At 44.3% G+C, this 27,719-nt stretch overlaps 1 protein-coding gene across 7 annotated transcripts in view; it reads left to right on the forward strand.

Annotated features, from left to right (window-relative positions):
• The window catches only part of ARNT2 (aryl hydrocarbon receptor nuclear translocator 2), an 803,119-nt gene that overhangs the window by 611,293 nt on the left and 164,107 nt on the right, over positions 1 to 27,719 (forward strand). For all 7 annotated transcript variants that reach the window (XM_085644710.1, XM_085644711.1, XM_085644712.1 and 4 more), the window contains one exon: positions 4,953 to 5,052. In XM_085644710.1, coding sequence (XP_085500836.1) covers positions 4,953 to 5,052 — 100 coding nt within the window. The remainder of the gene's footprint in view (positions 1 to 4,952; positions 5,053 to 27,719) is intronic.

Raw genomic sequence — 27,719 nt, forward strand, 5'->3', positions numbered from 1 at the left:
CTCCGATGGACCCCCGAGTATGAGGATCGCGTATCCCCTTACGCGGACGATATTCTTTTGTACCTTGCTTCCCTGCGCAAATCACTGATTGTGTTAGTGGATGTGTTGCGTTCATTCGGCCGCAACTCCGGCTTAGTTATCAACTGGGCTAAATCCTGTGTGTATGTCCTCTCGGGGGAGGCTCCTATCCTTCCGCGGGGTTGTCCTATCCAGGTTGCTCCGCAGGGATTTAAGTATCTGGGTATCTTTATTACCCTGGACGCTGCGGCCCGATATAAACAGAACTTACTCCCCCCCCCCCTCCAGCGCCTGAAGGAGGATGTGGCGCGTTGGAGGCGCTTGCCGCTCTCGCCGCTCGGCCGTGCGGCACTGTTTAAGATGATGTCGTTGCCACGTTTCTTATACGCTTTACAAAACACGATGGACGTCGTCCCGGCGCGCTACTTTCGGGAGGTGGAGGGTCTGCAGCGCCACCTGTTTTGGGATGGGAGGCCGCGTATCGCCCTCGCGAAGCTGACGCTCCCGTGGTATGACGGGGGGGTCGCCCTCCCAGACATCAAACGGTATTACTGGGCCTCCCAGCTGGCTGCGATAAACCACGGCCTTTATGGGCCCGCCCTTAACCCGGCTTTTGAAATGGACAAACTGTTACTGCCGGGTGGTGACTATAATCGTGCGCTTTACTCTACATCGCTCGACGCACGTTTGACGGGCCCTACGCGGGTCGCGGTACGGGTGTGGCACGCGGCAAACTTGGCTATGGGGTGGAAGGATCGGTTGACCCGGGCGACGCCACTGTATGCATCTGAGCGATTGGGCTGCTTGTGGACCTCGAAAGGCTTTGAGAAGTGGGACATGATAGGCATCAGCAGGGTGGGCGATCTCTGGACGAGGGGGGGATTCAAAATGTTCGATGTGCTGCAGAAGGAATTCCAGTTGCAGGACAGGGAGTACTTCCGATATGTACAGGTTCGTCACGCGCTGTGTTCTGTATTCCCGGATGTTGCCTCCATACCGGAGTGCTCCCCTCTGGAAGATAGAGTGCTAGATGGGCAGGTACCGGATGGCACTATCTCATTGATTTATAAAAAGCTCATCAACGATCGCTCCGGACTGCTGACTGGCCTTCGTGAGGCATGGGTCGCCGATGGATTGGAGCTGGATGACGAGGACTGGGTGTCTGCGGTGGCCTCCCCGAAAGAGGTGGCCATACCGGCCCGCCTTCGCTTCGTCCAGCTCAAAATACTCCACAGGGTCTATGTTTCGGGGCCGGGTCTGATGCGTATGGGATATGCCGTGGATGGACTGTGTAAGCGTGGGTGTGGTTTGTTAGGGACCTTTATCCATATTTTGTGGGAATGTCCGGAGGTGGCGCGATTCTGGCGTGGTGTACATGCGGTGTTGCAAGCGGTCACGCATGTGGGGCTGTTTCCCGAGGCTAGGAGATGTCTGCTAAATGTGTGGGAGCCGACTGATTATACGGTGCCGCAGACGTGGTGGGTGACTCTGGGATATATGGTGGCCAAGCGTCCGTTTCGGTGTGGAAGGACAACATGGATTGGTGTATGTTTCGGGAGAAGGTAGTGTATGTGGCGAGAGGTAAGCCTGGGAAATGGGTGAAGGTGTGGGGCCCCTGGAACTCCTATCGTGGCGGGATTTGTACCCCGCCGCTGACGCCTGACTTGGCAGTGGCCCAGTCTCCCTAGTCTGCTTGTCACCTTGGTTCTGGGCATTGTGTCTACTTTGTTTCTGTCCCGGCCTGTCCCCCCCCCCCCCTATTCCTGTGGATCGGTAGGGTCCTCTCCAGGGGAGCTCATAATGCTGCTTTGACTTTTGCTGCCTTGTGGATTTGTTTGTGGTTTCTTATAAAAAATGGAACCGCCATTTGGGGGGTCCGGCCGGTGTGGCCGCCAACGCTTCCCTCGACTTCTGTGACCTTTATCACTTGCCGCTTGTGTTTAATGACTGTATTTTATGCTCTCACTGTTTGCTAGCGGCCGGCCTGAAGGTTGTAGGCCCATCTTTGTATATCTTTTGCATTCTGTAATAAAGGTTTAAAAAAAAAAGCTAATTATATTTATTTTAAATAAAAGCTAATTTAAAAAATCAATACTTCACTAAAAAACAATATTCTTACCTTATATTGTTTTTTAGTGAAGGCAATTAGATTATTGTAAGGCAATATTTTGATAACACACCTCTTTTCACCACACCTTCATCTGCTTTACTGTCCTCTCGACCTTCCAATCTACATGCAAAGCCACCACCCTTTTGTTGGGGCACTCTCCTACCCTTTTGAGCAGACTCTGGCCCCCCACCCTTTGAGCAGACTCCTTACTTCTGTTGAAAAGACCCCTCAATCCCCAGTCGAGTCCTCCATTTGTTAAACAGACTTCTCCCCCTCCGTTGAGCAGACCCCATTTCGTTGAACAGACTCTCCCACTGTTAACAATACTTTTGCATTCTCTTGTGGGGTGTCGCCACCTCTTTTGAGAAGATTCTGCCGTCTCTTAAGCGGACTTGTCCACCCTATGTTGAGCAGATCCTCCTCTTTTGAACAGATTACCCTAACCCCCTTTGCCATACTCCCCCTTCGTCAGCCACATCCCTCACCACTCTGTCTACAAGTCTTCCCATCTTCTCTGGATGCAAGACTTCCCAACCCTATCCCTCTTCCAATTATGTCCCCTGAATATAACAACTCCACCAGATTAGAACACATTGATTGATGACTCTATCATTGAACACCTTCACCAGGATCACCCATCCCTTTCCTTCAACGAATGTCCCCACTTCATCAACCAGACAGCTCCTCTCCCTCAACAGTGCTCCTGTTCCTCCGACCATATCCCTTCACTTTTCACCAGAGTCCTCCTATCTACCATATTGCTCCTGTATCATTTATTCTCTATCGAGACTGCTCCTTAAAACAGTTCAATTGAAGCTCCCCATACAACATGAGACTCCACTTTCTAACATTCCTATTCTTTTAATCAGGCTTTTTATGTTTAAAACAAAAGTCTTTCAAACAGATCCCTGCTCCTTTCCATGAGATTCCTCCTAATCAAGCAGCCTCCGCCATCAAATGGTATTCCTTTAGCTACATTGCTTCACCTTAAAACACATTCATTCCGTCTATCGGGCTCCTCCACCACACACCTCCTTTATTGAGATGCTTCATATAGCAACCAAATTTTATTCTGTGGAATGGAAACTGTTTTTGCTAACAGATAATGGACTTCTCCTTCAATCAGAAAATTTCCTTGTCAACCAGGTTCTTTTTCATGAGAGCAGGTTCCCCTTCTTTGGTGGAATCTTGTAACAAGCCTCCTGCTTTTTCATATACCCAAACATCGTAAATCAGACATTCTCCTTAGACCAGACTTCTCTGTAGAGCCAAAGACCCTGGTTACATTTGGGTCGCACTTCGTCTAGTCAAACCTACTTCCCCGACTACAGGTTGTCTTGTCGTGATGTTGAAAAATGTTGTTTCACTTCTATGAGTGACAATAGCAAATTGACTTTGTTTCTAAGGCCTACCCTGTGCCCAACAGGACATGACCCGGACAAAGTACATCATTAAAAAATAAGAAATTCCCTGGCAAACTTTCTAAGAGCAACCCTAAAGTCATCCATATATTATATAGCTTGCAAATTCCTTGAACACTTTGAGCCTGATTATGACTTTAGCAGTCCTCCTGCGGGCTGCCACGCCAGTGCCCCGCAGGAGGATCGCCAAAGTCATACTCGCACTGCCTGCTGGATTACAATTGTAATCCTTGATGGGCAGGCAGTACTGCGGCAGTGTTACAATCGTGCCTGTCTGAAGGCCCATAGGGGAGCCTCAGACATGCACCTTTGTGACATCGCTGCAGCACGTTCCTGCATGATCCAGCATGTGGTGCATGCTACACCATGCGGGAACTGAGGTGTTGTCCCCCCTGCATGCACCCCAGGCCCAGAGGCGCACCTTTGCTGCCTCACCGCTAGACTGTCCATTGCTGCCTCACCGCCATGGGAAGGCTGGCGATGAGGCAACTCGTAATATGCTCGGCGGTGACGCAGCGGCACCACACGCATACTGCTGCCTCGACCAACACTGCCTCTGGTGCACAGGTTCTTTATTCCCGGCGGTGCCGGCGATCTCGTCATAATACTGTGAGTGGTCTCGCAGTGCGGAGGTCGTAGGACCGCCACCATGGGTTCGATGGTCCTATGGACCGACTAATTCAAAATCGGTCCCTTTGTTGGAGATCTGACATGGTATGAGGCAAAATCTAAAAATACTTATATTTGCTACTAAAGATTAGTTTCACAATCCCCTCTCTATGCGCTACTCAGGACCTAACTCATAGCATTAAAGATGACATCACATGTGACATCATTGCTGACATCACTAGGATATTTTGGTTCAAAATTAGATTGATGAAGGCCATGCCATGTGTTTACAGTGAACACCCTCCCCACTCATTCCTACGCATGAGCCCAAAATCGCTGCCATTTCAGTTTGAAATTTTGGTTCCCAAATGCAGCCGCCTTGTATTTATATTTTTTTACCAGATTTTAAAGCAGGTCAGATTTAGACCAAATCAGAAAGTCTCATGCCCTGAGCAAAACTCCCGTTTTAATTACATGTTTGGTGTGTTGTTTTGGTCTAATCGTTTTGCACCTCAAAACTACATCTATTAATTTTAATTCGGAAATTAAACTTTTGCAGTCCCCATTATGACTCATCTGCCACAACCAATCGGTGAGAAACTTTTCAAGGTTAAACTTAACTTGCACATTTTGGGAAAGTTTTATGCAGATCAGTTAAATGAAGCCGATGTGGTATGCGAGTCAAAAATGTGTGCTAATAGAGTGAACCATGACAACTGAGTCTTTCTTGCTGATTATTCTATTTATAAAATGTACTGTAATTTCAAAGCTTATATGTTGTTTTCTTCACGTAGCGGAAAAGAAGATGATGGCTTCTGCATCAGCTGCTGGAAATCAGCAGCTGTACTCCCAGGGCAGTCCGTTCCAGGCAGGACATGGTGGGAAGACCTTCAGGTTTGTCTCAGCAATCAGTCCTATTCACCCTTAATGGTACTTGCACAAAATACATATTTTGTTTTCGGTATTTTTTAATTGCTTTTCATAGTTCCAGTGAAAAAGACTGCAAATTTTAGTGCGCCTTAATCTCACTATTACCCTTTACTGTAGAGCGCTCCTCTTATCTGTATACTCTGAAGGTTAATTTGATTTCTTTTACCCTTTTTCCCCACTGTGAAACACCCACCCTCCCTTTCACCGCCCACCCGGCTGTTCGAGCCAGCTATCCACTGCAGCTGAGGCAAACACTCTTCCTGCCCCTGCCCCGGCTTCATTGCCGCCACAGCATTTAGCTCCATGTCTTGCTGGTACCCAGCTTCTCCAAAGTCCCTCCTATGTCTCTTATGCTCCCGCACTCTCTCCATTGTCAGCACCAAACTTGCTATGTTACTGCATCACGGTCAGCTCTTTGATTCCCCTGACTCTGCCTTTTCCTGGTTTAACCGTGGACCACACTCGGCCCATGCCCATTGCTCCTCTGAAGTCCCTGCTCACAGACTCCCTCTACTAGTACTCTTGACGTTTGGTTAGTCTGAACTAAGTTATTCTAGATAGAAAGTCCACATTGCCCTCAAGAGTGCCAGCTCTATGAAGTATTATGAAAGAAAATGGTTATAGAGAAAGAACCAAGAATACCCTAAGATTTGAATCCTTATTGTGGGACAGCCATGTTAAAGGGCAATGACATGGCCTAGTGTACAGGAAAAAAATGTCTACCTAATAAGTTGCCAGTAATGTATCTGTGGCCCATTTAAATGGCAAGCTCTCTTCATCTTTAGCGGCTTAATGTCGTTTGTAAGCTAATATTTTTTCTGCTTATGTATGAATCCCCATCCTCTGTCTCCTGTGATAGGACAGCTCCCAAGACCTAGGCATGCATTATCCGTTTGCAGTATTTTCAAAACCGAATCTGAGGACTTTATTTTTAGGCTAGAAAAAGCCTTCTCTTGATCTAGTCCCCATTGTATTTGATTGGGCATTGTTTTCTTGAGCAGTTTGACTAGAGTGTTGGCCAAGTCCGAAAGATTCAGTATAAACCTTTTATTAGTATCTTTTGCGATGCTGCTACCTTTTTGGCTTTTGGATGGATGAGGCCTTGACCCAGGGTATATTCCTGATATTTTACTTGTTGCGCTGCTAGGATACATTCAAGAGGATTAATGGTTAAGCCTGCCTCTTTCTGTGTTAATAGTTTTCCAAAATGTTAAAGCTGTAACAACTGCGAGGAACCGTAAATTATTATATTAAGATTTGCAACCATATAACCTTGGCGAGGACATAAAACCATGTCCTTAAGCCTCTGAAAGATGGATGAAGACAAAAAGATATTCGCTTAAATTGGTTCATCTATGGGATTTGCAAAAATCTGTCTTGTTGTGATATGACTATCTTAATGGAAACTGCCAATAACCTTTGGTAAGATCCAAAGTACTACTGAATTGAGCTTCTCCTAGTTGTTCTATGAGTTCATCCACTCTGAGCATGAGCTAGGTATCAAAGATGTAAATCTAATGTACTCATAAAATCTATTCATAATTGTATAGCGCCTTCAGACCAAATTAATCAGCGATGACCACTCACTTTGGGAGGATTCATTGATATTTTGTTGCAGCATAGTTTCAACCTATTTCTGGATCTCTGCTGTTCTAGTCTCGGGGGGTCACGTGTAAGGTAGGTGGCGCCTGTGTTATGCTCTGCGATCACACTGCCCACGCTAGCTGTTGTTGCCCGCTTGAATTTTAACTCACTGTGCACCTATTTTTAAAATAACTGAAATTGTATGTGCAAATAATCACTGTGTTGCGACGATCTGGATAGTTGGCGTACCGGATACCTCCTCGGTCCTCCACGGGTCCCAATCCCGATTGAGTGGAGGGAGTTGACTTCCGGCTACTGCAGGTTGGCGGTCTAGCTCTTTTCCACCCCACTTGATAAAAACACATGCAGAGCGGGGCGTGCCAAAGGCAAGCCCGTCTGCACCCGTCCGCGCCAGACTGGGCACTGGTCCTAGAACCCCTGTCCTTTTTCCCTCCTCTCCCCTCCAATACTCACAGGACAGACTCCTTCAAATTAGGAAAACTTTAACTTCACCGTGTAACCATTCCATCGCCTTGGAGGAAAGGCAACAGAAGTGTTCCCACTGTTCATATTAATTATTTTCAATGGCAAGAAACTAGTCGATGAGTGGGAATCAGCTTAACATGGCACTGCTCAATTGCAGATCCTTGCCAAAGCATGCCATAGAAATCTCCATTTTACTACAAGATACTGCACCTGATGTGCTATTCCTCACGGAAACTTGGTTGGTACCGAGCTCCGACCCAGATGTTGTCCAGGCGCTTCCCCCTGGCTATCTGATTCAGCGCATTGATAGAATAGGCAGCAAGGGGGGAGGGATTGCTATTATCCATAAAGACCACCTAGTCTGCCGCATTCTGGGCAGCCCCCTCTTAGATTGTGAAAATGCCCATTTCTCCATTGCGCTCACCCCCTTAATCATGTTTGCCGGCATTCTCCTCTATCGCCCCCCAGGAGCCCTGGGGCAATTCTGTAGTTAGTTGCTTGAATCTGTGGTAAATTTAGCTAGCACCTCATCCAATCTTAATCTTCTGGGAGACTTCAACCTTCATTTCAATAACCCCCAGGACATAATAGCCAATGATCTTGCCCATGACCTTGCAGCATGCGAGATGCTTCTAAAGATCCATCAAGCCACCCACACTAAAGGGCATCTCCTGGACCCGATCTTCTCAAATATAGCAGAACTAAAAGGAAAGGAGCCTGTTTCCTTCCCCTGGTCGGATCACTTCCTAATCCCTTTCGCATGGCAGTCATGCTCTCCACACCCGAATGTGCTCACCTCCCGCACTCAAGCCCGCCAATGGCCTAAAATGAACATAGAGGAATGGACTCAGGAACTGCAATCCACCATACCTCTTCACCACCCTGACCCCTCAATAGCTAGCGGTGAGTTCCACTTATGGATCAAGAAATCACTAGACATAGTATTACCCAGGAGATCCATAATACAAAAAGTTGGCTCAAACAACTCACCCTGGTTTACACCCGAACTCCGCAAATTAAAACAGCAGTGCAAAAGATTAGAAAGAATGTGGAGGAAAGACTTTTCAATTGAGAAAAAATCTGACTATAGGGCATCTATCATCTCCTATAAAGCCGCACTTAAAGCAGCACAGTCGTCCTATTATGATGAAAAAATATCATCCTCCTCCAACTCACCCAAAGAAATATTCAGGATCGTAAAAAAACTTATGAAAGTCCCAGACCCCCCCCCCGGCACCTGATCCTTCAGGCCTCCGTTGTGAGGAGCTAGCGGATTTTTTCTCCACCAAAATTCAGCTCATACTGAATCTTCTTCCACCGGCTAACAATGAACACCTTCCAGCGCAGCTCGGAGTAGAACTCCAGAATAGCACCCCTCTTATTGAATCCTTTGCTCCACTCACTGAGGAACGTCTTCCTTTTATCCTTAATATGATCAAGAGTGGCTCCCCGCTGGACCCGGCCCCATTTAATATTCTGAAGTCCGCCATGCCTATCATCATTCCTCCCATTGTTAATCTAGTCAACGCCTCTCTAGCATCTGGTGTAGTCCCCCAGGACTGGAAGCTTGCTATGGTGAAAGCATTATTTTTTTAAAAACATCTAGATCCCAGGGAGTTGGCCAATTATCATCCCATCTCCCTACTCCCTGGTATTAGTAAGGTTGCGGAAAAATATGTGAACGCCAACTCTCTCCACATCTTGAAACCTTCAAACTGCTCCATTGCTCCCGAATGGGCTTTCGTCCTGGCCGGGGCACGGAGATTGCACTAATGGCGGTGGTGGAGGAGTCTAGAAAGATCTTGAACTCCGGAGGGTCCGTAGCCATAATCCTCCTAGACCTTAGTACAGCCTTCGATACGGTGAACCACCGCACCCTGGTACACCGGCTCAAAAAACTGGGAGTGACAGGCAGGGCCCTTTCCTGGCTGGAATCGTTCCTTGAAGGAAGATACTTCAAGGTGTTTGAAGGTAATACCCATTCACGACCAGTTCCACTGCAGTGCGGGGTTCCTCAGGGGTCTTCCCTGAGCTCCCACGCTTTTTAACGTGTATATGTCCCCATTGGCTGAGATAGTTGCACCTTTTGGAATTCAACTTATCAGCTATGCGGACGACACTCAGCTTATTGTGGCACTGAACCAGGCAGAGCAGGCTCCCAGGAACCTGAGCTCCTGTCTTAAAGAAGTCGCCAGCTGGATGAGTCTGTCCCATCTCAAACTCAATGGCGACAAGACGGAGCTCATGTTGCTGGGTAACCAAGCAATTTTCAATCTGCATACTCTGTGGCTGTCGTGTATGGGACCCGCCCCAAATCCAAAAAAGGCTAGATTATGGAAATGCCCTTTATTTAGGAGCACCCACCTCAGTTATCCACAAACTTCAGGTGGTCCAGAACTCTGCAGCAAGACTCCAAGCCGGCCTTAAAAACACACCAGTGGCTCCCGATACAAGAGAGCGAATACACTTTAAAGCTCTGTGCATCGCACATAAAAATTTGCAGGGCAAAGGTCCTCCTATTTTTAACAACCTTATCAAACCCTACAAATCTACCAGGAGTCTTCGGTCCAATGAATTACACCTGGCCGATGTCCCCAGAATCAGGAAGTCCTGCACAGGCGGACGCCTTTTCTCCTATAACGCCTCCAGGCTTTGGAACTCCCTCCCTCTTCCAATCCGTCAGGAAACCAACCACCTCTTGTTCCGCAGACCACTGACGACATGACTTTCCCCATAAATTCCATCTGCTCCTTACCACGCGTCTGCAGCGCTGGGATGCCTCCGGATAGCCATGTGCTATATAAGAGCATACTCCTACTCATACAGATACACAACCTGATTTATACAATTTTCATGAATTTCTATTTATACTTTACCAGAGTGATGTACCTAGGGAGAGTTGAGAATACTTTATTGAGGGGCACCAAAACCAGTACTATTTCATATTTATGTTGTTCTGTAAGGGGAGCCCTCGCTATTACATTCTCCCATGTGTCCGGAGAGAAAATACTTTCTCCTAATCTTGTCCCGCAATCTTCCAGCTGCAAAATGGTTAAACCATCTTTGACCTCCTCCCATTTCTTTAGCATGTTAATGTGATAAACCTGTATACATTGTTTCTTATCAGCTTGAGCTATGTGATAAGGGATGTTGTCTACGGTTTCTAGTACCTGACAGTGTCTATGCCATTTGTGAGTAGTTGGCCTGGCATATGCTGGTCACTAGTTATAGTGGCCACCTTGCACCAGTCCAATTCGACTCTTGGTAGATAGGTTTAAGACAACCTTTTAAAGAAAGCTATACTAGTGGTAGCTGCGGAGAGCAGCCTTCAGGCTAAGTGTCTGAGGAATGTAAAGCAGCTTGTTTTACCTTATAATCTCTTGAATTACCAAATGAAAAGGACACCACACAGGTATATATCAAATATATATGTATTTATTCTTAGATACACTCTACTAATCTCTTTATGAGATTAGAACCCAGATACACATTCAAATGTCAACACTTCTCAATAAATTAAGCACAAATATGGCTGTAGCCCTAGGGGCGTACCAGACCATATACTAAAAAAAATGATTTAACAAACTCGACTTGCAAAATGAAAAGGCCTAGGGCCTTGGGAATCGCTGGGGCTTTACTTCTGCAGTGTTAGCAGGTAAGTAATCAGCCCACGGGAGACGCGTGCAGTGTCTAAACACAGCAGCGGGTTTCCTATAGGTTTCAATGGCACAAGTCGCGGTTTGTAATTTAAAGTTTTAGGGCACTTCGGAAAAGTCAACAAGCAAGCCACTTACAGGGTAAGTATTTCGAGGGCCAACACACACTTGGGCACCGGAGTGCACGAGTTACCTCACCCACGGAAGCCGGGTGCATAGGTGTCTTTTGGTATCGGGTCGCGATGCTGTTTTCAATGGGACCTACTGAAGACTTGCTGCTTGTGACGACTGGAGAGGTGTCTGCTGGAATCCGAGTATGGATTGAAGGTGAAGAGGACCTGAAAATTGAGGGGACAGAGTTCAAAGTCACTTGCCAGTGACCGGTGGCCAGCAGGATGGATGACCACTGATGTCGCGTCGCTTCAGGTCGTCGATGGTGATTTTTCTCTTCGCTCACGAGGTCCAGGAGAGATCGACGATGACCAGCAGCTGGATTCGGAAGGTCCCACGACGTCTGCAGCTGATGACGGTGTCGGCAGCCGGATTGGAGCCAACAAGCCTTGGCAACTGCAAGTCTCGTGTGGAGTGAAGATTGAAGATGGTGCAGACCAGCAAGGTCTGATGGACTTACCCAGCGAGGGTAAGTGAGGGCAGGCCCCAAGCAACCAGGAGAGCCCTTGAAGTCGATGAGAAAGTCTTCGGGTGAGTCACTAACGGGCAAGCAACCGCGAAGACGCCTTTGCAGGAAAAGTTCCACAGGAACCCACGGTCACTCGGGACGGGGTAGGCCGCTGATTTTCGGTACCAGACCTGCTAGGGACTTGGACTACAGGTGGTCCAAAGCACAAGTTCGTAGAATGTTGTTTAGGGTTTGCACTCGAAATCAGTGCACGGTTCCCTGGTATTGCTGTTCCTCGTCACTCGTGGGGTCCAGACGCCACAGCTTCGCTGGGGACTCAAGATGGCAGTCGAGAGGTCAGGAAATCCGCTTCTGGGGACGCAGGGACTTCGGACTCCGGCGGGAGCGGTGAAGTTTGCAACCGTTGATCAAGTTACTGGTGCCTGCCAAGCAGGGGAGTCACCCCTTGACTCCAAGGGAGATTCTTCAGTCTTCCAGAGATAGTGGAACGTCAGAGGGCCAGGATTCTTCTTTGTAGAGCGTCGTCCAGGTGTAATCTGAATTGCATTGGCAATGCTTGGTATCTTATAGTGAAGATAGGGGAGGGACTAGCTCTATGACCACTCCTCTAGGAGGGTCAGGGTAGTGGGTGGTTACACCCACTTCCCTTTGTCCAGTTTCGCGCCAGAGCAGGGGCAGGTAGCCCCTGAACCGGTTTGAGCTGGCATATGCACAGAGGAGCCTACTGCTCCCCCAGTGCAGGACTTCAAAGGCACTCTAAGAGTGCACCCACCCAGCTCCAATACACTAAATCCTGTCTGGGAGGTGGTAACACCTCCCTGTGACAGGATACCCTTTGTTGGACTTCCTCCACTGCGAGTTTCGGTCAGCAGCAGGAGGGCAGCCCGGTGTCTGTGCTGGTGGCATCCATTTTGTGATGCCAGGGCTCTAGAAGATTTCTACCCTGTAGTACAGTGGGTACATGTGGTCCCCTCTAGAAGGGTGGGACTGGTGTGGGTGTAGGATTCCAAGTTGTTTGACACCAAACACATGTTTTGATGCAGTCATTCCAAAGTTAGCATTTACCGCGAGGTTATAATGCACTTAAGAGTATATGGTTTAACCGCATCCACAAACAGCAGTAAAGAATAAACTCTGCTAGCTGCAGAGGGGTCCTGCTCCGGCAGAAGCACCCCCTCACATAGTAAACCAAGCACCCTGCCCTCAGGATTGTTAGGGCCTGCTAGAGGGGTGACTGATAGGTTTATATGTGTGTGTATGGTGAGATATAGGAACCTATACCTCAGTGAGGAGTGCTAACACTACCTCACACAGGCTGCAGTAGCAGGCCTGTGGTGTCAGATTGTGAATGCTTCCCAGGGGTGGCATAATACATGCTGCAGCCCCTGGTAGGCCTGTGAAGTACCAATGCCCTAGGTACCTAAGGTACCATATACTAGGGGCTCATAAGGCACCACAGTATCCAATCACTAGTGCATCTAATATGCACACCAAGTTGTTTAGAGAGATCAGTGAGACTGGGGCCCTGATTAGCAGGGACCCAGCCAGACTATAGTCAGAAACCAGTGTATACATCAGAAAAAAAGTGGGGGCAACATAAGTGCAGATCCTACTCTCCTACACCATTAAATAAGCATCTTATTTTTGGTAGTAGACCGAATGACCAAAACCTTTTCTCTGTGTTACAAACTGTGGAAACTAATACATTGATTGTGGACTTCCTCTTAACTCTTTTAAGCATTCTTAAGATTTCCTGTAGCCTACCATGGAAGGATAAAACATATTCAACCATAGAATGCTTCTCAAGTTTTTCCTCTTCTCATTGTTCTAGGGCCATGTCTATGCAAAGTTCTAGGTTGTCTCCCAAAAAATAATTCACAAATGAGATGAAGCCCTTAGATAACTGATGGGTGTATCTTAGAGTGAATAAGAGGCAGTAACTTAGCCCAACCAGTGCATCCTGATCCAGCTGCCTTTGCTTAACATTCTCTTTATGGTTTGGTTATTCCTCTCTACTACTGATGCTTCAGTGAGGAAACATTTCAACTAAGGCATCAAAGAGCGGCTACAAGTGGATGCCCCTCAAGGTGGCCTCATTTTCATTAGTACATTGTTATTCTTGAGGGGCAAGCTGAATTAGGGATGTGGTTCACATAGTAGGTTTTATTAATGTTAATGGGTTTTCCTTGTGTACCTTTTTGTGTTGCTGGTGGCATAGCTTTTCCATTTTATCCCACCATTTTTTCTGCCTAGTTTGCTTCTTCGAGTACCATCATAGATGGTTTCATGATTTTCCGCAGCCTTCTCCTTCATTGGTAGAGTGCATCAAGAGTTTCAGCTTCATTCAGCTTGGAGCTGATGGTAAAATTCCCTTGAGTAAGACATTTAGATCTTCAAGGATACCTTATTCCTGGTTTAGTGCTCTGCCAACGAGGTTGAAAGAGTCCTGCTTTTCTTTTTTAGGGAAGTAGAGCAAATGACCGATTTACTGTTGGTGATCAATGCCATCTTGCAGGAGTATAAGATGATATCCAGAGTGTGTTGTGCTGTGTGAGCTTGTTTAGTTACAAGCTAATGCAGATTCAGAGCTTCCAGTTTAGAGATTAATAATTTAATATGATGCAAATCTTTGTTGTCGAACTCTTTGAGTATGTCAAAGTAATCCAGAGTGACAATGGTATTCGAATCTGGGAAGGCTTCTGCAAAGTTTAAGTTTTAGTGGAAGGCATCTAGTGATAAAGAAGATGGTGCATACTGAGGTATATTATAGCATTCATAGAAATAGTTTGGATACACACTTTTCTGCTGTGATCTGAGAGAATTGTGTGATTGGGATGCTGTTCCTATAGATTTCAGTCTCTCTACTATATTTGTTGATTGTGCCGTACTGCAAATGAATTGTATCTGGAAGGTACAGCTTCTTTAATGATCGGCAGGAAGTCGTATCATAATCTCTCTTTTAAACAGCTGGTTTGGATTAGAGATAGTGATAGTGTAAAATGTGGTCCCAGTTCTTGTTTGTTGATGATTATGCAGAAGATAGCATGTTTAGCGTAAGGTGTAAACAAATTAAGAAGGGCGCTAGAGATCAATGCTGTAGGTAGGAGCGGGTTAGGGGAATATGAAATGGAAAGATGAGTAGGAGGCTTAAAGGCTAACTTAAAGAGCATTAGGAGAGATCTGACTGGGTTTGTGAGTCAATAGTTTTCTGGGATCTCCACAAGGAAGTGGGAGAGCTTGTGAAGTAGGGGATATTGTTGGTAGAGGAGGAAAATGGATGAAGGGGAGGTGGTAGTGTCCGTGGACTGAAGAAGGGGCACAGCGAAGGTTAGCCGGGGTGGTGGAAGTGGGAGTTGAAAGTAAGTTCTTTTGATGGAAGTGTTTACAATTGCAATGGGAGTAGAGAAAGAGGGGGCAGAATGAAGGTGGGGTATTAGGAACTTAAGTATGTGTTTAAAGCTGCTGTGAGGATAGCTTGGCTGGTGGAAGGTGTGGCGCAACCAGTGAAAGGATGGTGGAAGAGTAACCCATACGTGGTGACTGGGATTGTGACATCTGCACCCCACACAATACCCCCAAGCACAATTCAAGCCCTACCCTAACTTGCCTCCCCCTCAACACTCTATAGATCGTCTGGCATGCCATTGAAGTATGAGAGCGTCTGCACAACCGCTCCCCAGGCCTTCTCTTCCTGACAGAAACCTGGCTCACCCCTACATTGGCCCTCAACTTCCCAGCAGCTTTCCCCCCTGGTTTCAAGATCCCAAAGCAGGACAGAATCGGCAAACCTGGAGGAGGAATAGCCGTCACCTATAAAGAATACATCTACTGTTCCATCACATCTGGACACTCCAGTAACCTCTGGAACACCTAGCCTTTAAGCCCAACATCTCCAGCTAAACCCCCCCTTGGGGTCCCTGCTCTCCCGACCCAAGATCCAACTTCGAAAACACCGTCACAGACTTCATTTCACCACCATTGCTTGATTCCAGCTCTCTCATTGTCCTCAGCAACTTCAGTTTCCATCTGGAAAATCACACAAAACATCAACAACCTGCAGACACCTTCTCAACCCTGTCTTTACCAACTTCTCTGGCAGCACGGCAGACAAAGCCCACCCCCATCACGTGGACCAATCACTGCCTCGTCTGCTTCGGCCTAAACATCCCACACCAACACAGAATCACACGCTCGTAAACTGCTCAATGCAACTAAAATAGGTTGCCCAAGGACACATGAACCTGATAGCTATACACACGCTATCCGCCTTACAAAGACCAAATCTTCTTCAGATCAATCAACACCTAGATCACCTCTTGCACAGACTCTCTGGCTTTACTCAAAACCATCATCACTCCCAGAGCCAGACTTCAAGCCAGTTGGTACGCAGAAGAACTATGATTCCCCAAACGCATATGTAAACTATTAAGAATGCTGGTGGATAAACACCCACTCTGAAAACAACAGAATCACTTAACAATCCGCCCTCCAGCGGTACCACCAGCAACTTGGATCCACCAAACACGCAACATTGACTGAATGCATTGAGAACAGCTCCACCAATGTTAATAACTTTTTGCAATAGTAGATACTTCATCTACTCCACCAGCAGCTCCGAGATCATCACCCCATCACTACATCTCTGTACCCCGGTCTCCAACTACTTCAGGGACAAAATGAACACCATTTACAACAACTTTGCTTCCCAACCGGACCCATCCATTCTTACTGCCCTCCAGCCTGAAGACCTCATCTGCCCTCCATCACCCCAATACTCAACAACTCCTTCACCACAGCCACTTTCCCAGATGCCTGAAACACACCACCATTCTACACCTGAAGAAACCCTCAGCAGACCTGAAGGCGCTAGCAAACTACAAACCGATCTTCTTCCTCTCCTACCCAACCAAAGTACTGGAAAAACTCTTACACAATCAATAACCACCAACTCCTGGACCCTCTTAATCTTGCTTCTGGTCCACTCATATCACCAAGACTGCCCTCATTGCCACTATATTAATAAATAGCGGCCCTCATCCTGCTCAACCTCTTAGTCATGTTTCACATAAGTTCCCACCCCATTCATGAAACCGTCATAAGAAGATCCTTCATTTATTGGATCAGACCCTTCATCATGAGACTCACCAAGTCTCTCAGTCTAGCGCCATTACTGTTACCAACCTGATCTGCAGAGTATACTAAGTATCTTTGCTCAACCCCACCATTTTCAGCTTCTACATGGCACTACTCGCCAACATCATCCGCATTCATGCAATCTGCATCATCTAACACCCAGGCCACCCTCTCCCACTCCACCCTCAACACCCAGGTGAAGCTCACCATCTGTATGTCAGAAGTCACCAAATGGATGAAGATGAACTGCCTAAAACTCAACTGTGAGAAGACAAATGTGGTAATTTCAGAAAGGACTCAGCGCTATGGACCCACACCTGGTTGCCTCCTAACCTAGGACCAACACCCAATCAGTCTAACCAAGCCAGGATCCTTTTGGGCAATAGTTGATTACCAATTATCAATGACTAGCCAGATCAACATGGTTGCCTCCTCCTACTTCTTCACCCTCAAACTCCTCAGAAAAATCTTCAGATGGCTCCCGCTCAACATCCATAGAACCATCGCACCGGCTCTGGTCATCCGCAAGCTGGACTATGGGAACGTGCACTGTCGGTATCAACACACATCTCACCAAGAGACTTCAGGTAATTCAGTAGACGGTAGCCAGACTCAAGCTCAAACTCTCTCCCCACACACCTAACGTCTACTCTTCAAGCTCCTCCTGCATATATACAAATCCCTACACAATCTAGGCCCCCCTCACCTCAACAGTCGCATCATAATCCACACATTGAGCACAAAAATCCACTCTGTTTGTCTTCTATTCGCACATGTCCCGTGTATCGAAGAACCAGAGCCTGCAAACGAGCTTTCTCGTACCAGACTCACAAAACTGGGAACAACTTCCCTTGCATATTCGAAACACTAGCTCAGTCCTTGAATTTTTCAAGAAACTGAAAATATGGCTATTCTAATAAGGCCCAGCAAGCGCACCAGACAAATACACCTAACATAACAGTTTCAGTGCAACAGGGAGGGAGGAATGCTGATGGTTGAGTTGCAGAGTTGGAATGTGAGTGGATGGGCCCCATGTAAGAGAAGGGTGTAGAATGCCATTCGGGCCGTGAATAATGTGAGGTGAGTAGAGGTGCATAAGAAAAGGAAGGTGCTGTGGTTTAAGAAATTGTCAGGTAAGCAGACATGGATGTTTGCATATTTGCAATATTGTGCCTTTGCCTATGGCTTTTGGATGCTGGGGGACTTATTGGTGTAAGTAGATTGCAGATGTGTAATTAAGATTTAAAGACTGTTAAAAAGTGGTCTTTTTTGTTTATAGAAAAGAAAAACACTAAGCCCCCTCACACCCCCCTAGAGCAACACACCATCTGCAGGAGGAATGAATATATATATCTTAGCCAATCCAGCCTCAAGGCTACCGTCTATGCCCACCCGTCCCCCTTCCCCCCCCGCCCACTCATTCAACGAGTTGTAGTGCTTGCAGTTTCTTAAGGTCACCACATAGATATTCAGGAATCCAGATCCTCAAGAATTTCCCTGCTGTTGTAGTAGAAAAGGGACATACATTAGCTTGCACCAATGCGAACAGCCATAATTTAAGGAAACAAGTGGATCTTTCTTCTTTCAGTTGATTGTAGTTAGCATTTTGGCAACTGACAGTAAAGCTCATTTTACATCCTGTAATTGTGGATTTTTCAAACCCAGAATAATTGAACCCAGATCTTTGGGAATGGAAAGTCCCATCATTTCCCTAAATTGACCCAGGACCTCCTTCCAAAATAACCAAGCAGTCCCACCAGATGTGTCCCAATGGCCTCAGACCCCATATCACACGTCCAACAGCAGTCTGAGATGTTATGGAAAATCTTGTATGGGTACCATGGCGTGATATACCAGTGGTACATCACATTGTGTGCAGAGTTCCTATTGTGGATACTTCTATTGATCCTAGAAATATCTGACCAAAGCTCTAAGGAATAGCCGACAAAAGGTCACACTGTTTCTCCTTGAAAATGGATCTCTTTAGTTTCCCTTTCCATGTATTTTGATATTTGTTCCCAGCTTTATGTTAACTAGTTAGAGAATCAGTGGGCACCTAAAGGCTGATCTAAGACTATTTAAGAATTTGGTAACATACTTTTCAAACAACATTGGTTGCTTAGGAACTGTTACTGTATCCACTGGATACAAAGCCTTGCATCTTAATTGAAGATGTTCAGTCTGTCCTATCGCGTTAAGCCCAAAATGTTTTTATATTCTTCAAAGGACTTAATAAGCTCCTGAAGAAACAGATCAGTGAGACTATTAGAGTCACTGTGTCTACACCATTCAGAATTTGCCCTAGCCAGTACAGATGTAAATTGAGGATTGTATTGGATTGGCATGTTAGGTAAGGGGATGATGCCTCATGGTCCACATTTCTACACTGTTCATGTGAAAGAAAGTTCCAATAAAAAAATGAGAAATCCAGCACAAACAATGCCAACGTGTTTCGCAACATTTAAGATTTTATTTGCCACTTCTTCAAGGGATACGTGAACTTACTAAACTATTTATAAGAATAGACCTATAATTTTGTAAAAATAAAATATCATATTTGTTATTCTTTTTGCATCATTAGACTTTTTTTTTTTTTTAACCTAGGAACTGTCCTTTTGCCACCATATTCAGAACAGAATCTTGGGAATGTAAACTGCATATTGAGATCCCCTGCCGGTTCAAATTAAGCCAATCCCTCTTTGGTGTTCTTAATTTCAGTACGCTGCGCCGTGTGCCAAAAACTGTCCTAACTGGAGTTGTGTGTCTTGATCATTGCCTTTACTCCAGTCATGCTAAGTTTCATAGATATTTTTCTACCACTGCCTCAAACATTGATAACCATCATTTCTCAGTGTCCTTGGCTGACCTCTCTACAACTATCTTTAAGTATTCTGTTTAGTAATATTTGAGTACAATAGGGCAAGCCAGTCCCATTTCACCTCCCCTTCACCCCACTGCAATATGAAAATCTTTTTGCTTTTCCTTGTTCTGCCTCCCATCCATACTAATCTCCTCAGTTTGCTCTGTTTAGCCAGCAGTTAGAGGTAGAAGGTTTATTTTAGGTGCTTTAGTCCTTCAAGATATGTAGATCGCCTGAGATTTGTTTATGAAGTTCTGGTGAAAGCCTGTCAACAGAAGGTGCCATACCATCACTCTAGGCCTTCAGTTGACAGGCTTTCTAGACATGTAATCCTCTTAATGTGCTGTAATTTGGAACCAAGGCCAATTTTCCTTAAAACTCTTGAAAGAAAATGCGAGCACAAGTCATCAAATGTTTTTTTTTTTCAGCTCAAAAGCCATGAAGAGAGCTTGGACCCTCTTTCTGTAGGCCTTCTCAATAAGATGTGCACCCCTTCTAATGTTATTATATCGCTGGTTATGTTTAATGAAGCCCACCTGATCTGGTTCTGCCAAATCATGCACCACATTTTCAAGTCAAGATTTTTTTTTTTTTTTTTATTAAAAATGTTATTGTGCAGAGAAAAAGGTTACAAGCACGGGCCTACAACCTCCTGGGCCGGCCGCTAGTATTCAGAAATGATCAAGCAGTTCAAAAAACAATGACTGGCCCACAGGGGCTCCGCTAAATTACAGGAGATCAGACTGCACATAAGGGACGTCAGGATATACCCTTTTACATAAATATGAACAAAAGTAAAGAAAAACAAAAAGCAAGGCGAAAAACATTGAAAGGGCGTCTAACCACAGCAGAGGAACTCCACACCCGACCACCCTAGGGTGGTCAATAAAAAGGGGGGTCTGAGAGGGAGGGGGGGGGCCACGGGAAAACCAAATCTATACACAGATGAACAAATAAGTCAAGATTTTTTAAACAAATCTTGTGTCGTATTTAATAGGCAACTTCCCTATAGGAGGGGCACAGTCTTCAGGGTCTTTATCCAGGTTTAGAGATTAGGATCTTATAGAAGCTTACCAGAAACATGTCCAATCCCAGCTTATTATTCATATTAATTGTATCTATATTCCTGCATACTTGTTGACCTCTATGAGGTTGTCACGAGCCAATGCGCAGTCCTATGGTACAGCCGGAATAGTATAAGGCCCGCTGTATGCCTGAACATCTTCCGTTCATTCGTGAATGTATTCATAGAGATGCTGGAAAAGTTGTGAAACAGCATCTGTTTCTCATGCTCCCTTAATGGCCAGCTCCCGTTTGGTTTTCTGGTGCTCTCAATTTATATTTTAGCCTTCTGCAACTATAGCCAATCAGCAAAAAGAATGTCAACCTTATCTCCCTTGTCACAAAATTCTCACCTCAATTTCAGTGAAGTGGATTCATCCCTATTTGCTCAAAGAATTGCTGATTGGTTCCTAATCATTACTAACTTTTTCCGCCAGGTAAACGTACAGTCTTTATCAGCCTGCTCAAACATTTTTAATTGCCAGGTTTGCTTAATCGCTAGTAGCACTATGCCTCTTGCAAATGTATCCACCCCCTTGCTATGACCTTAAAGGCATCTCAGTTTATTTCTGGTGAGGTATCTTCATCTAATACTTTCAAACTACTTCCCTATCTCCCTCAGCATTTCAGATTTGTTGATGGGGTTCCGAAATATCTCCATATGTAGTCTTGATGTCTTACCTGGAAGGCCCATCCTACATCCTTTGTGTTCTTTCTTAATATGCACATGGTCGGAAATGCAAATTTTCGGTATGTTATAGTTGTGAAGGTTCCTAAGCACCATCAGGAGACGAAACTAACATCTGTAGGTGAAGTGAATTCCATTTGTTGGAACAGAGAGTGCAGTGTCTCTGTGAGGTGCATGCGCAAACGGTTGTCGGAGGTGGAGGTGGAGCTCTGAGCGAGTGGCGGGCGGCGGACGGTGGATCGGCGGCCGTCCCCCGGGAGCTATTAGCTTCAGGGCTAGGAGTCGTGGTGCAGAGGAGCCAAAGGATCTGCAGACCCGGATGGATTCAGCACGGATCAGGACGCGGACACATCACATCAGAAGCGGTAAAGGCAGTGGGGAGGCAGCTGCTTTGAGGGCTGCACTGAAGGCTGAGGTAAAAGGCGGGGAGCGCGGTTGCCATCAGTGCCAACTGCGAAGCGTTGTGCCCCGGTTGGTTTAGCATTGACTGTGGGCGACTGGAGCATTGTGGATTCAGGTGTGCAGCCGGTGTGAGTCCCGTGATTACTGCTGCTGCCGGTGTTGAGCGGTTGGCTCCCGCCTCTGCCCCGCCGTTTTTGGCATCCTCTCTGCAGCTGGATTCCCGTTTCTGCCTTGGCGTCCCTCTCCACAGTTGACGTGGCGGCTGGCTCCCGCTTTGCTTGGTGTTTTGGCGTTCTTGTTGGCCTTGTCGGCCTTTTGCTCACAGCAGGATTGGATTGGATTGGATTATTCCTGGAACCCTGGATCCCTGCGGGTGCGGGTGCTGAGGGGGTCATACCGTAGCTGACACTGCAGCTGCGTACCATAATCTTCTGTACTACTTTAAAATTCGTACTGCTACAATTATTCTTTAAAGCACACAAAGCTACTATTTATAGCTCCATATAGCTCCATTTTGATTTGGGTTAACTGCAAAACATTAAGGATAATAACACGAGAACCACTTATAAATGACAGTACGAGCTAGACTAAGCATGTATAGGAGCTAAGGTGAAGTGTAGGAGCTGGAACCAGGTCAGAGGAGGAGGAGGTTGTGTTCATACTGGAACAATATTATCACTTTGCGCCTCATTGTCTCACTGCTTCATTCCCCCGTAATACCAACATAACTGCTGCAGTGCGTCGTGGTGCTGCAGATGTGAATACGGTGGTGACTGTGGAATTAAAAGGAAGCTGAGAAGCAGGCCAAAAGGCTCCCTGTTACTGAGTGCCGCTGCGAGTTATAGCAGTGACAGCAGGAGTAACGGAAGCGGTAGAGAGTGTGCCAGGAGGACCCAGGGGTGGCATAGTTGATCTGGGCGCAGTTTGTGTTTTACCTGAGGTCCTGCTTGCAACTGGATTATTGGAGCACAAGAAAGTAAAGATATTGGTAAAAGTACTGGTTGGAGTGGTTCCACTATGCGCTCAGGCAGAGAAAGAGCCTCTGCAACTAGCACAAGAAGAATAAGAAAAGCTCAAGAATTAAAAGCACCAAAAATAAAAACAAATACAGTAGAAGGGAATCGATCTTTAATTTCTCCTATTGCACGAATGTTTGAAAAGTATTCAAAAATTCCAAATAAATTTGATTTATGGAGGATCCACTGGAGGCTATTATGTCGATGCAAACAGCAGTAGAAGCAAGCAATCTCCAAACACCGATTAAACCGGATAATAAAAATGTAAAAAATGTACAAAATCTTGGTCAAGTTTCAGATGCACAAACATTGAGTACGTGTATGTATCCTTTAGAAAGGGAAAAAATTGTAAAATCAAACATAATAAAGGGTCATGTTACGGATCTTGAAATGCTAAGTATAGACCAGGCAATCCAAAAGGAAAAGAGCGATTTAGATGCACCTGAAAGATCATCCGATTATATCGATTGTCAGTAACCGGCCACATTTGGAGGTAAATGTAATAATTGAGAAAATAAAATGGGAACCTGGCACAGAGACTAACACAATATTACCAATAGTAAATCAAGAGACTCAAGAATCAATCAGAGATGGAACATCACCATGCATAGTTAGTAGTGATGTCTGTGTAAAAAGTGATGGGGATATCGTTCCTAACAAAGAATCTGACAAGGATAATAGTTTAACGCATTATCTTAACATGGATGACCTGGATGGATATAAAGCAAATAAAGGAGAATATAGAAACAGTAAAGAGGACATACAGTTATGTAGTACACCGAGTGATAAATGTTTCTTTAATAACATAGCATCCCATTGTAATGCAAAACAAATACAGTTAAAGCAATTACATAATGAAGAGGAGACCGAGACTGTCACTCAATTGGATTGTAGTGTTGAAAAAATCTGAGTAGCCAACAACACCATCATTGCACAACTACAAGTAACCAGGAACTAGGATCAATCTGGGATATTTTCTATTGTACATCTGTTATGACATTAGAAGCTTTGACATTTCAATCAAATAAAATGGAGATACAAGTGGACCTAACTACGATAACAGGAAATGACCTGCAACAGGAAAGTAGGATCTCTGATAAGTCAAAGAAACTGGTCAATGCATGTATTGGAGAAATAGTGAAGGAACCAGTAATAAATGAATTTGAACCCTCACCTCCTAGTGAGAAGAAACCATCTAGGAAAAAATTGGGCAGAACAGTAAAAAAGATCAACCGTTATCCAACAACGGCAACTATGGATAACAGAAGAATGGAAGTAGATCAGAATCTATTACAGGATACTAAAAAATCAGTAAGTTAAATGATGAAGAAACTCCTAGCAAGGGAGAGGACAGGGAAGATAAATCGCCAAAGTATTACTTATCAAAAAAGGAGAATAAAAAACTTCGTAAAGCAAGGAATAAAGCCAAATTTAGCTTGGTAATAGCAACAAAAGATTTAGAAAGAAAGTCTAATGCTTTGAAAGATAAGGATCCTAATCAAACTGAAGGCTTTAAGGGACAACGAGTTAAAGAATCTCATGTGGATAGGAGCTCTCTAACCAATGGAAGTAGTAAGAAGTGTTTTGCCCTATTTAACAAAGGCACTAGGGAAAATTATTCTAAAGAAGACACAAATTATACACAAAATTTAAAAGGCAGAGATGGCTTATTATCAACTAGTGAAATAATGTCTTATGATCCAGAAAGAGATGGGAAAGAGAGAGGATTGTTAGGACCTTATGGTGTAACAGAAATGATTCCAACGGATGAAAATGTAAAGGAAAAATTAATAAAACCAATGATCACCCCTGGCAATGTAAAACTGAAGGAGGAGCAGAGTGAGAAAGTAGAAAGACAACTCTCACAAACAATTCAAAGAACAATTCAAAGAACAGGTACAGGTGGAAAAGATGGATAATATAAAAATTCCCTTCTTGATCCTCTCATTTATAGTTGGAAGAGAGGATGAGAGTGAAAACCAAATACAACCAATACTTCAAAGAACAACTCAGGCTCAACATAATTTACCATACAGTATATGTGAAAAGATGGAAACTGCTAAGAAGTTAGTTACAATGGAAAAAAACAATGTTATGAGGAAAGAGGACATGGACGGTCAACTAATGAACAAAATCCTAGGACCAACTCAGGGCATAAATTATAATAGTTCTCAGGATCTCCAAAGGCAAAAAAATACTAGCTATGTAGGTATAAGGGATCATGATAAAGAGCCTCGGCAGCCCTCAAATTACGTCCTTCTACCCACTATAGACTTGGGAAGTCCAAATATAACAGTAGATGATAAACCAAAATTGATTTTTGTCCCAGAATAGGCAAGAAGTAGCCATGATATCTTAAATAGAGGAAATATTCTTCACCTCTTTAAATCTATTCCCTCACTAGAAAAAATCTCAAGTGAAAACATTGAATCCATTGAATTTCTTACAATTCCTGATAGTAGCAAGGAAATGACATTGATAACATTGGACAATATCCTTGTAGCCGAATTAATTATAAATGAAAAGGAAGTTTTCCTCAGCTGGGGAAATAAAAATCAATAGGCCACAGCCTACAATGTATCCAAAACCATTTGCTATTCCCTTATCCCTGAATCTCTATCAACAAAATAAAGTAAACCCACAGGTACAGTCTGTGTTAAAAAATGCAATTGGAAAGACAGAATCATTGTTTAAACAATCATCAGATCTAGTGGAAATAGAAAAAACAATTGGAGTCAATGAAAAGTGGATAGGTATGGCTCTCCATGGCAGTAAAATACAATGACAGAATATAAAAGTAAAGTCAGGAGCTAAAGTAAACGGAGAAAATGAATTACTTAAATTATGCTCATGGAATATTAATGGCCTAAGAAGAAAAATAAGCAATGCATATTTATCATCAATGTCTAGTTATTATCATGTTATACTTCTACAAGAAACCTGGTCTACCAACCCTGTAATGCTTGAGGGATACAAAGGATATGTTAAGCCTGCAATTAAACAAAGTAAATGGGGACGCCTCAGCGGGAGTTTAGCCACATTTGTTGCTCTAGATTTAGGAATGGAACACGAGCAAATTGACACAAATAACCCAAATTTATTGATAGTAAAGCTGCGGTATATCGAAAATAATCTCTTAAAAAATCTGTTTATAATAAATGTATATATACATCCTACGGTAAGCGCAAGAAGCATTATGACAACCACCCTGATTGCAATGCTATCTCAGCTAATGATGGATGACCCTTTCACACAGTATATTATATCAGGGGATTTTAACTTAAATATGTTTGTACCCAATATGCGAGATAAGTTAATTCAGGAACAAGATAATCTCTGGGCAATTCCGCAGCAAACCTCTCCAACTGTACCTAATGCTTTCAAACCCCAAATAGGCGCAACTTTTGTTAACGATTTAGAAGCGCTGGGCTTACGAATTCTAAACGGGAGGTTACCCCAAGACTCCCCACCGACTTGGACATTTCAATCACAGGATCATAAATCAAGAATTGATTACACTATGGTATCTTTGAACATCTTTATTAATGTGATCTCTTTTTCAATTGTAAAAGCATCTGAGAGTGATCACAGTCAACAAATACTTATTACTAATTTGACTGTTAACAAGCATACTGAATATAGAACATTGCCAGGTCAGACGGGCTCAGTAAACTATAAGAAATTAATTTGGAAGGAGCACAGTAAAGAAGATACTGACAAGACGGCCATTAAATTCGTAGGAATATGTTTTGATAATTACACCTTAACTGCAATTGAACAATGGGTTGATTTTATACAAAAACTTGTTAATACCTTTAAGCAAAAAATCTTTTAAAAAGGACAGGTACAAGCAGAAAGAGAGAACAAAATTACTCCAACCGTAACAACTAGGATTCTGAAAAGATCAACTGAGGAGACCGATAAAAATTAATCCTAAAGATATGGATTTGGGTTTAAGATTAAAAAGGGTCAATCGTAACCTACAGAAATTATTGTGGGATGAAAAGATTAAAAAGAAACATGATCTTTGGGCTAAAGTACTCTTTTGTAGTAAACCAAACCCCAGAGAATTCTGGACGTTGATAAACGGCTTAGCACGATCAATTAGAACAGCTGTAACATCATCCTTAACCGAGAATGAGTGGATCAGGTTCCTGTCTATACATCTAAATCCTGCTGGTGATACAATACAACTGAAACCTAGGGCTAATATGTTCGAACTAATAAGAGAGGACAAGATATTTATATAACCGATAAACAAATTTGTAAATTAATTCGGAAACAAAAAAATGGTGCCCCAGGCCCAAATGGTATACCGTTTGCACTTTATAAGAATGACCCTGGATTATGGGCAGGATACCTGACAAAGGTCTTTAATGAAATTGTACGGTCATCATCGATACCTGAAACTTGGAAGGGATCGCTGATAGCTCCCATTCACAAAAAAGGAGATTGGTCTTTGCCAGAAAATTACAGACTCGTTACGCTCCAGGATACTGATGCCAAATTATTTGCAGGTGTACTGCTATCTAACCTAACAGAATGGGTAAGAGAAAATCAGATAATACATCCTAATCAAACCCGATTTACACAAGGTTTAGGTACCACAACAAATATCCTTGTGTTATCTGTTCTAATGGATAAATACATTACTAAGAAGCAGTCACTATATTTGTGTTTTGTAGATTTTAAGGCGGCTTTTGACTGTGTGCATGGAGACCTTTGTGGCAGAAGTTAATAGATCTAGGTATACCACTCGCCCTTTTAAAATTAATCCAACTTCTGTACACTGACACATGGGTCAGCGTTCGGATGGGAGATGGGCTAACAGTAACAGAAAAAATTCCAACAGCATCAGGTTTGAAACAAGGATGTGTCCTGGCCCCGTTGCTTTTTAATTTATTTTTAGCGGATCTAACGCGAGCCCTGGACGAGGTGAATGCTTGTCCACCTAAACTAGCTAATACTACGATATCAAACCTGTTGTATGCAGACGATGTTATTCTACTTAGCCAAACAAAGGTCGGACTACAATGCCTGTTAAATAGGATATCTACCTACTCCAAAGAAAATAGAATGGTGATAAACGAATCAAAGACTAAAA

This window comes from Triturus cristatus, chromosome 3_1, assembly GCF_964204655.1.
Source record: "Triturus cristatus chromosome 3_1, aTriCri1.1, whole genome shotgun sequence".
Classification (NCBI taxonomy): domain Eukaryota; kingdom Metazoa; phylum Chordata; class Amphibia; order Caudata; family Salamandridae; genus Triturus; species Triturus cristatus.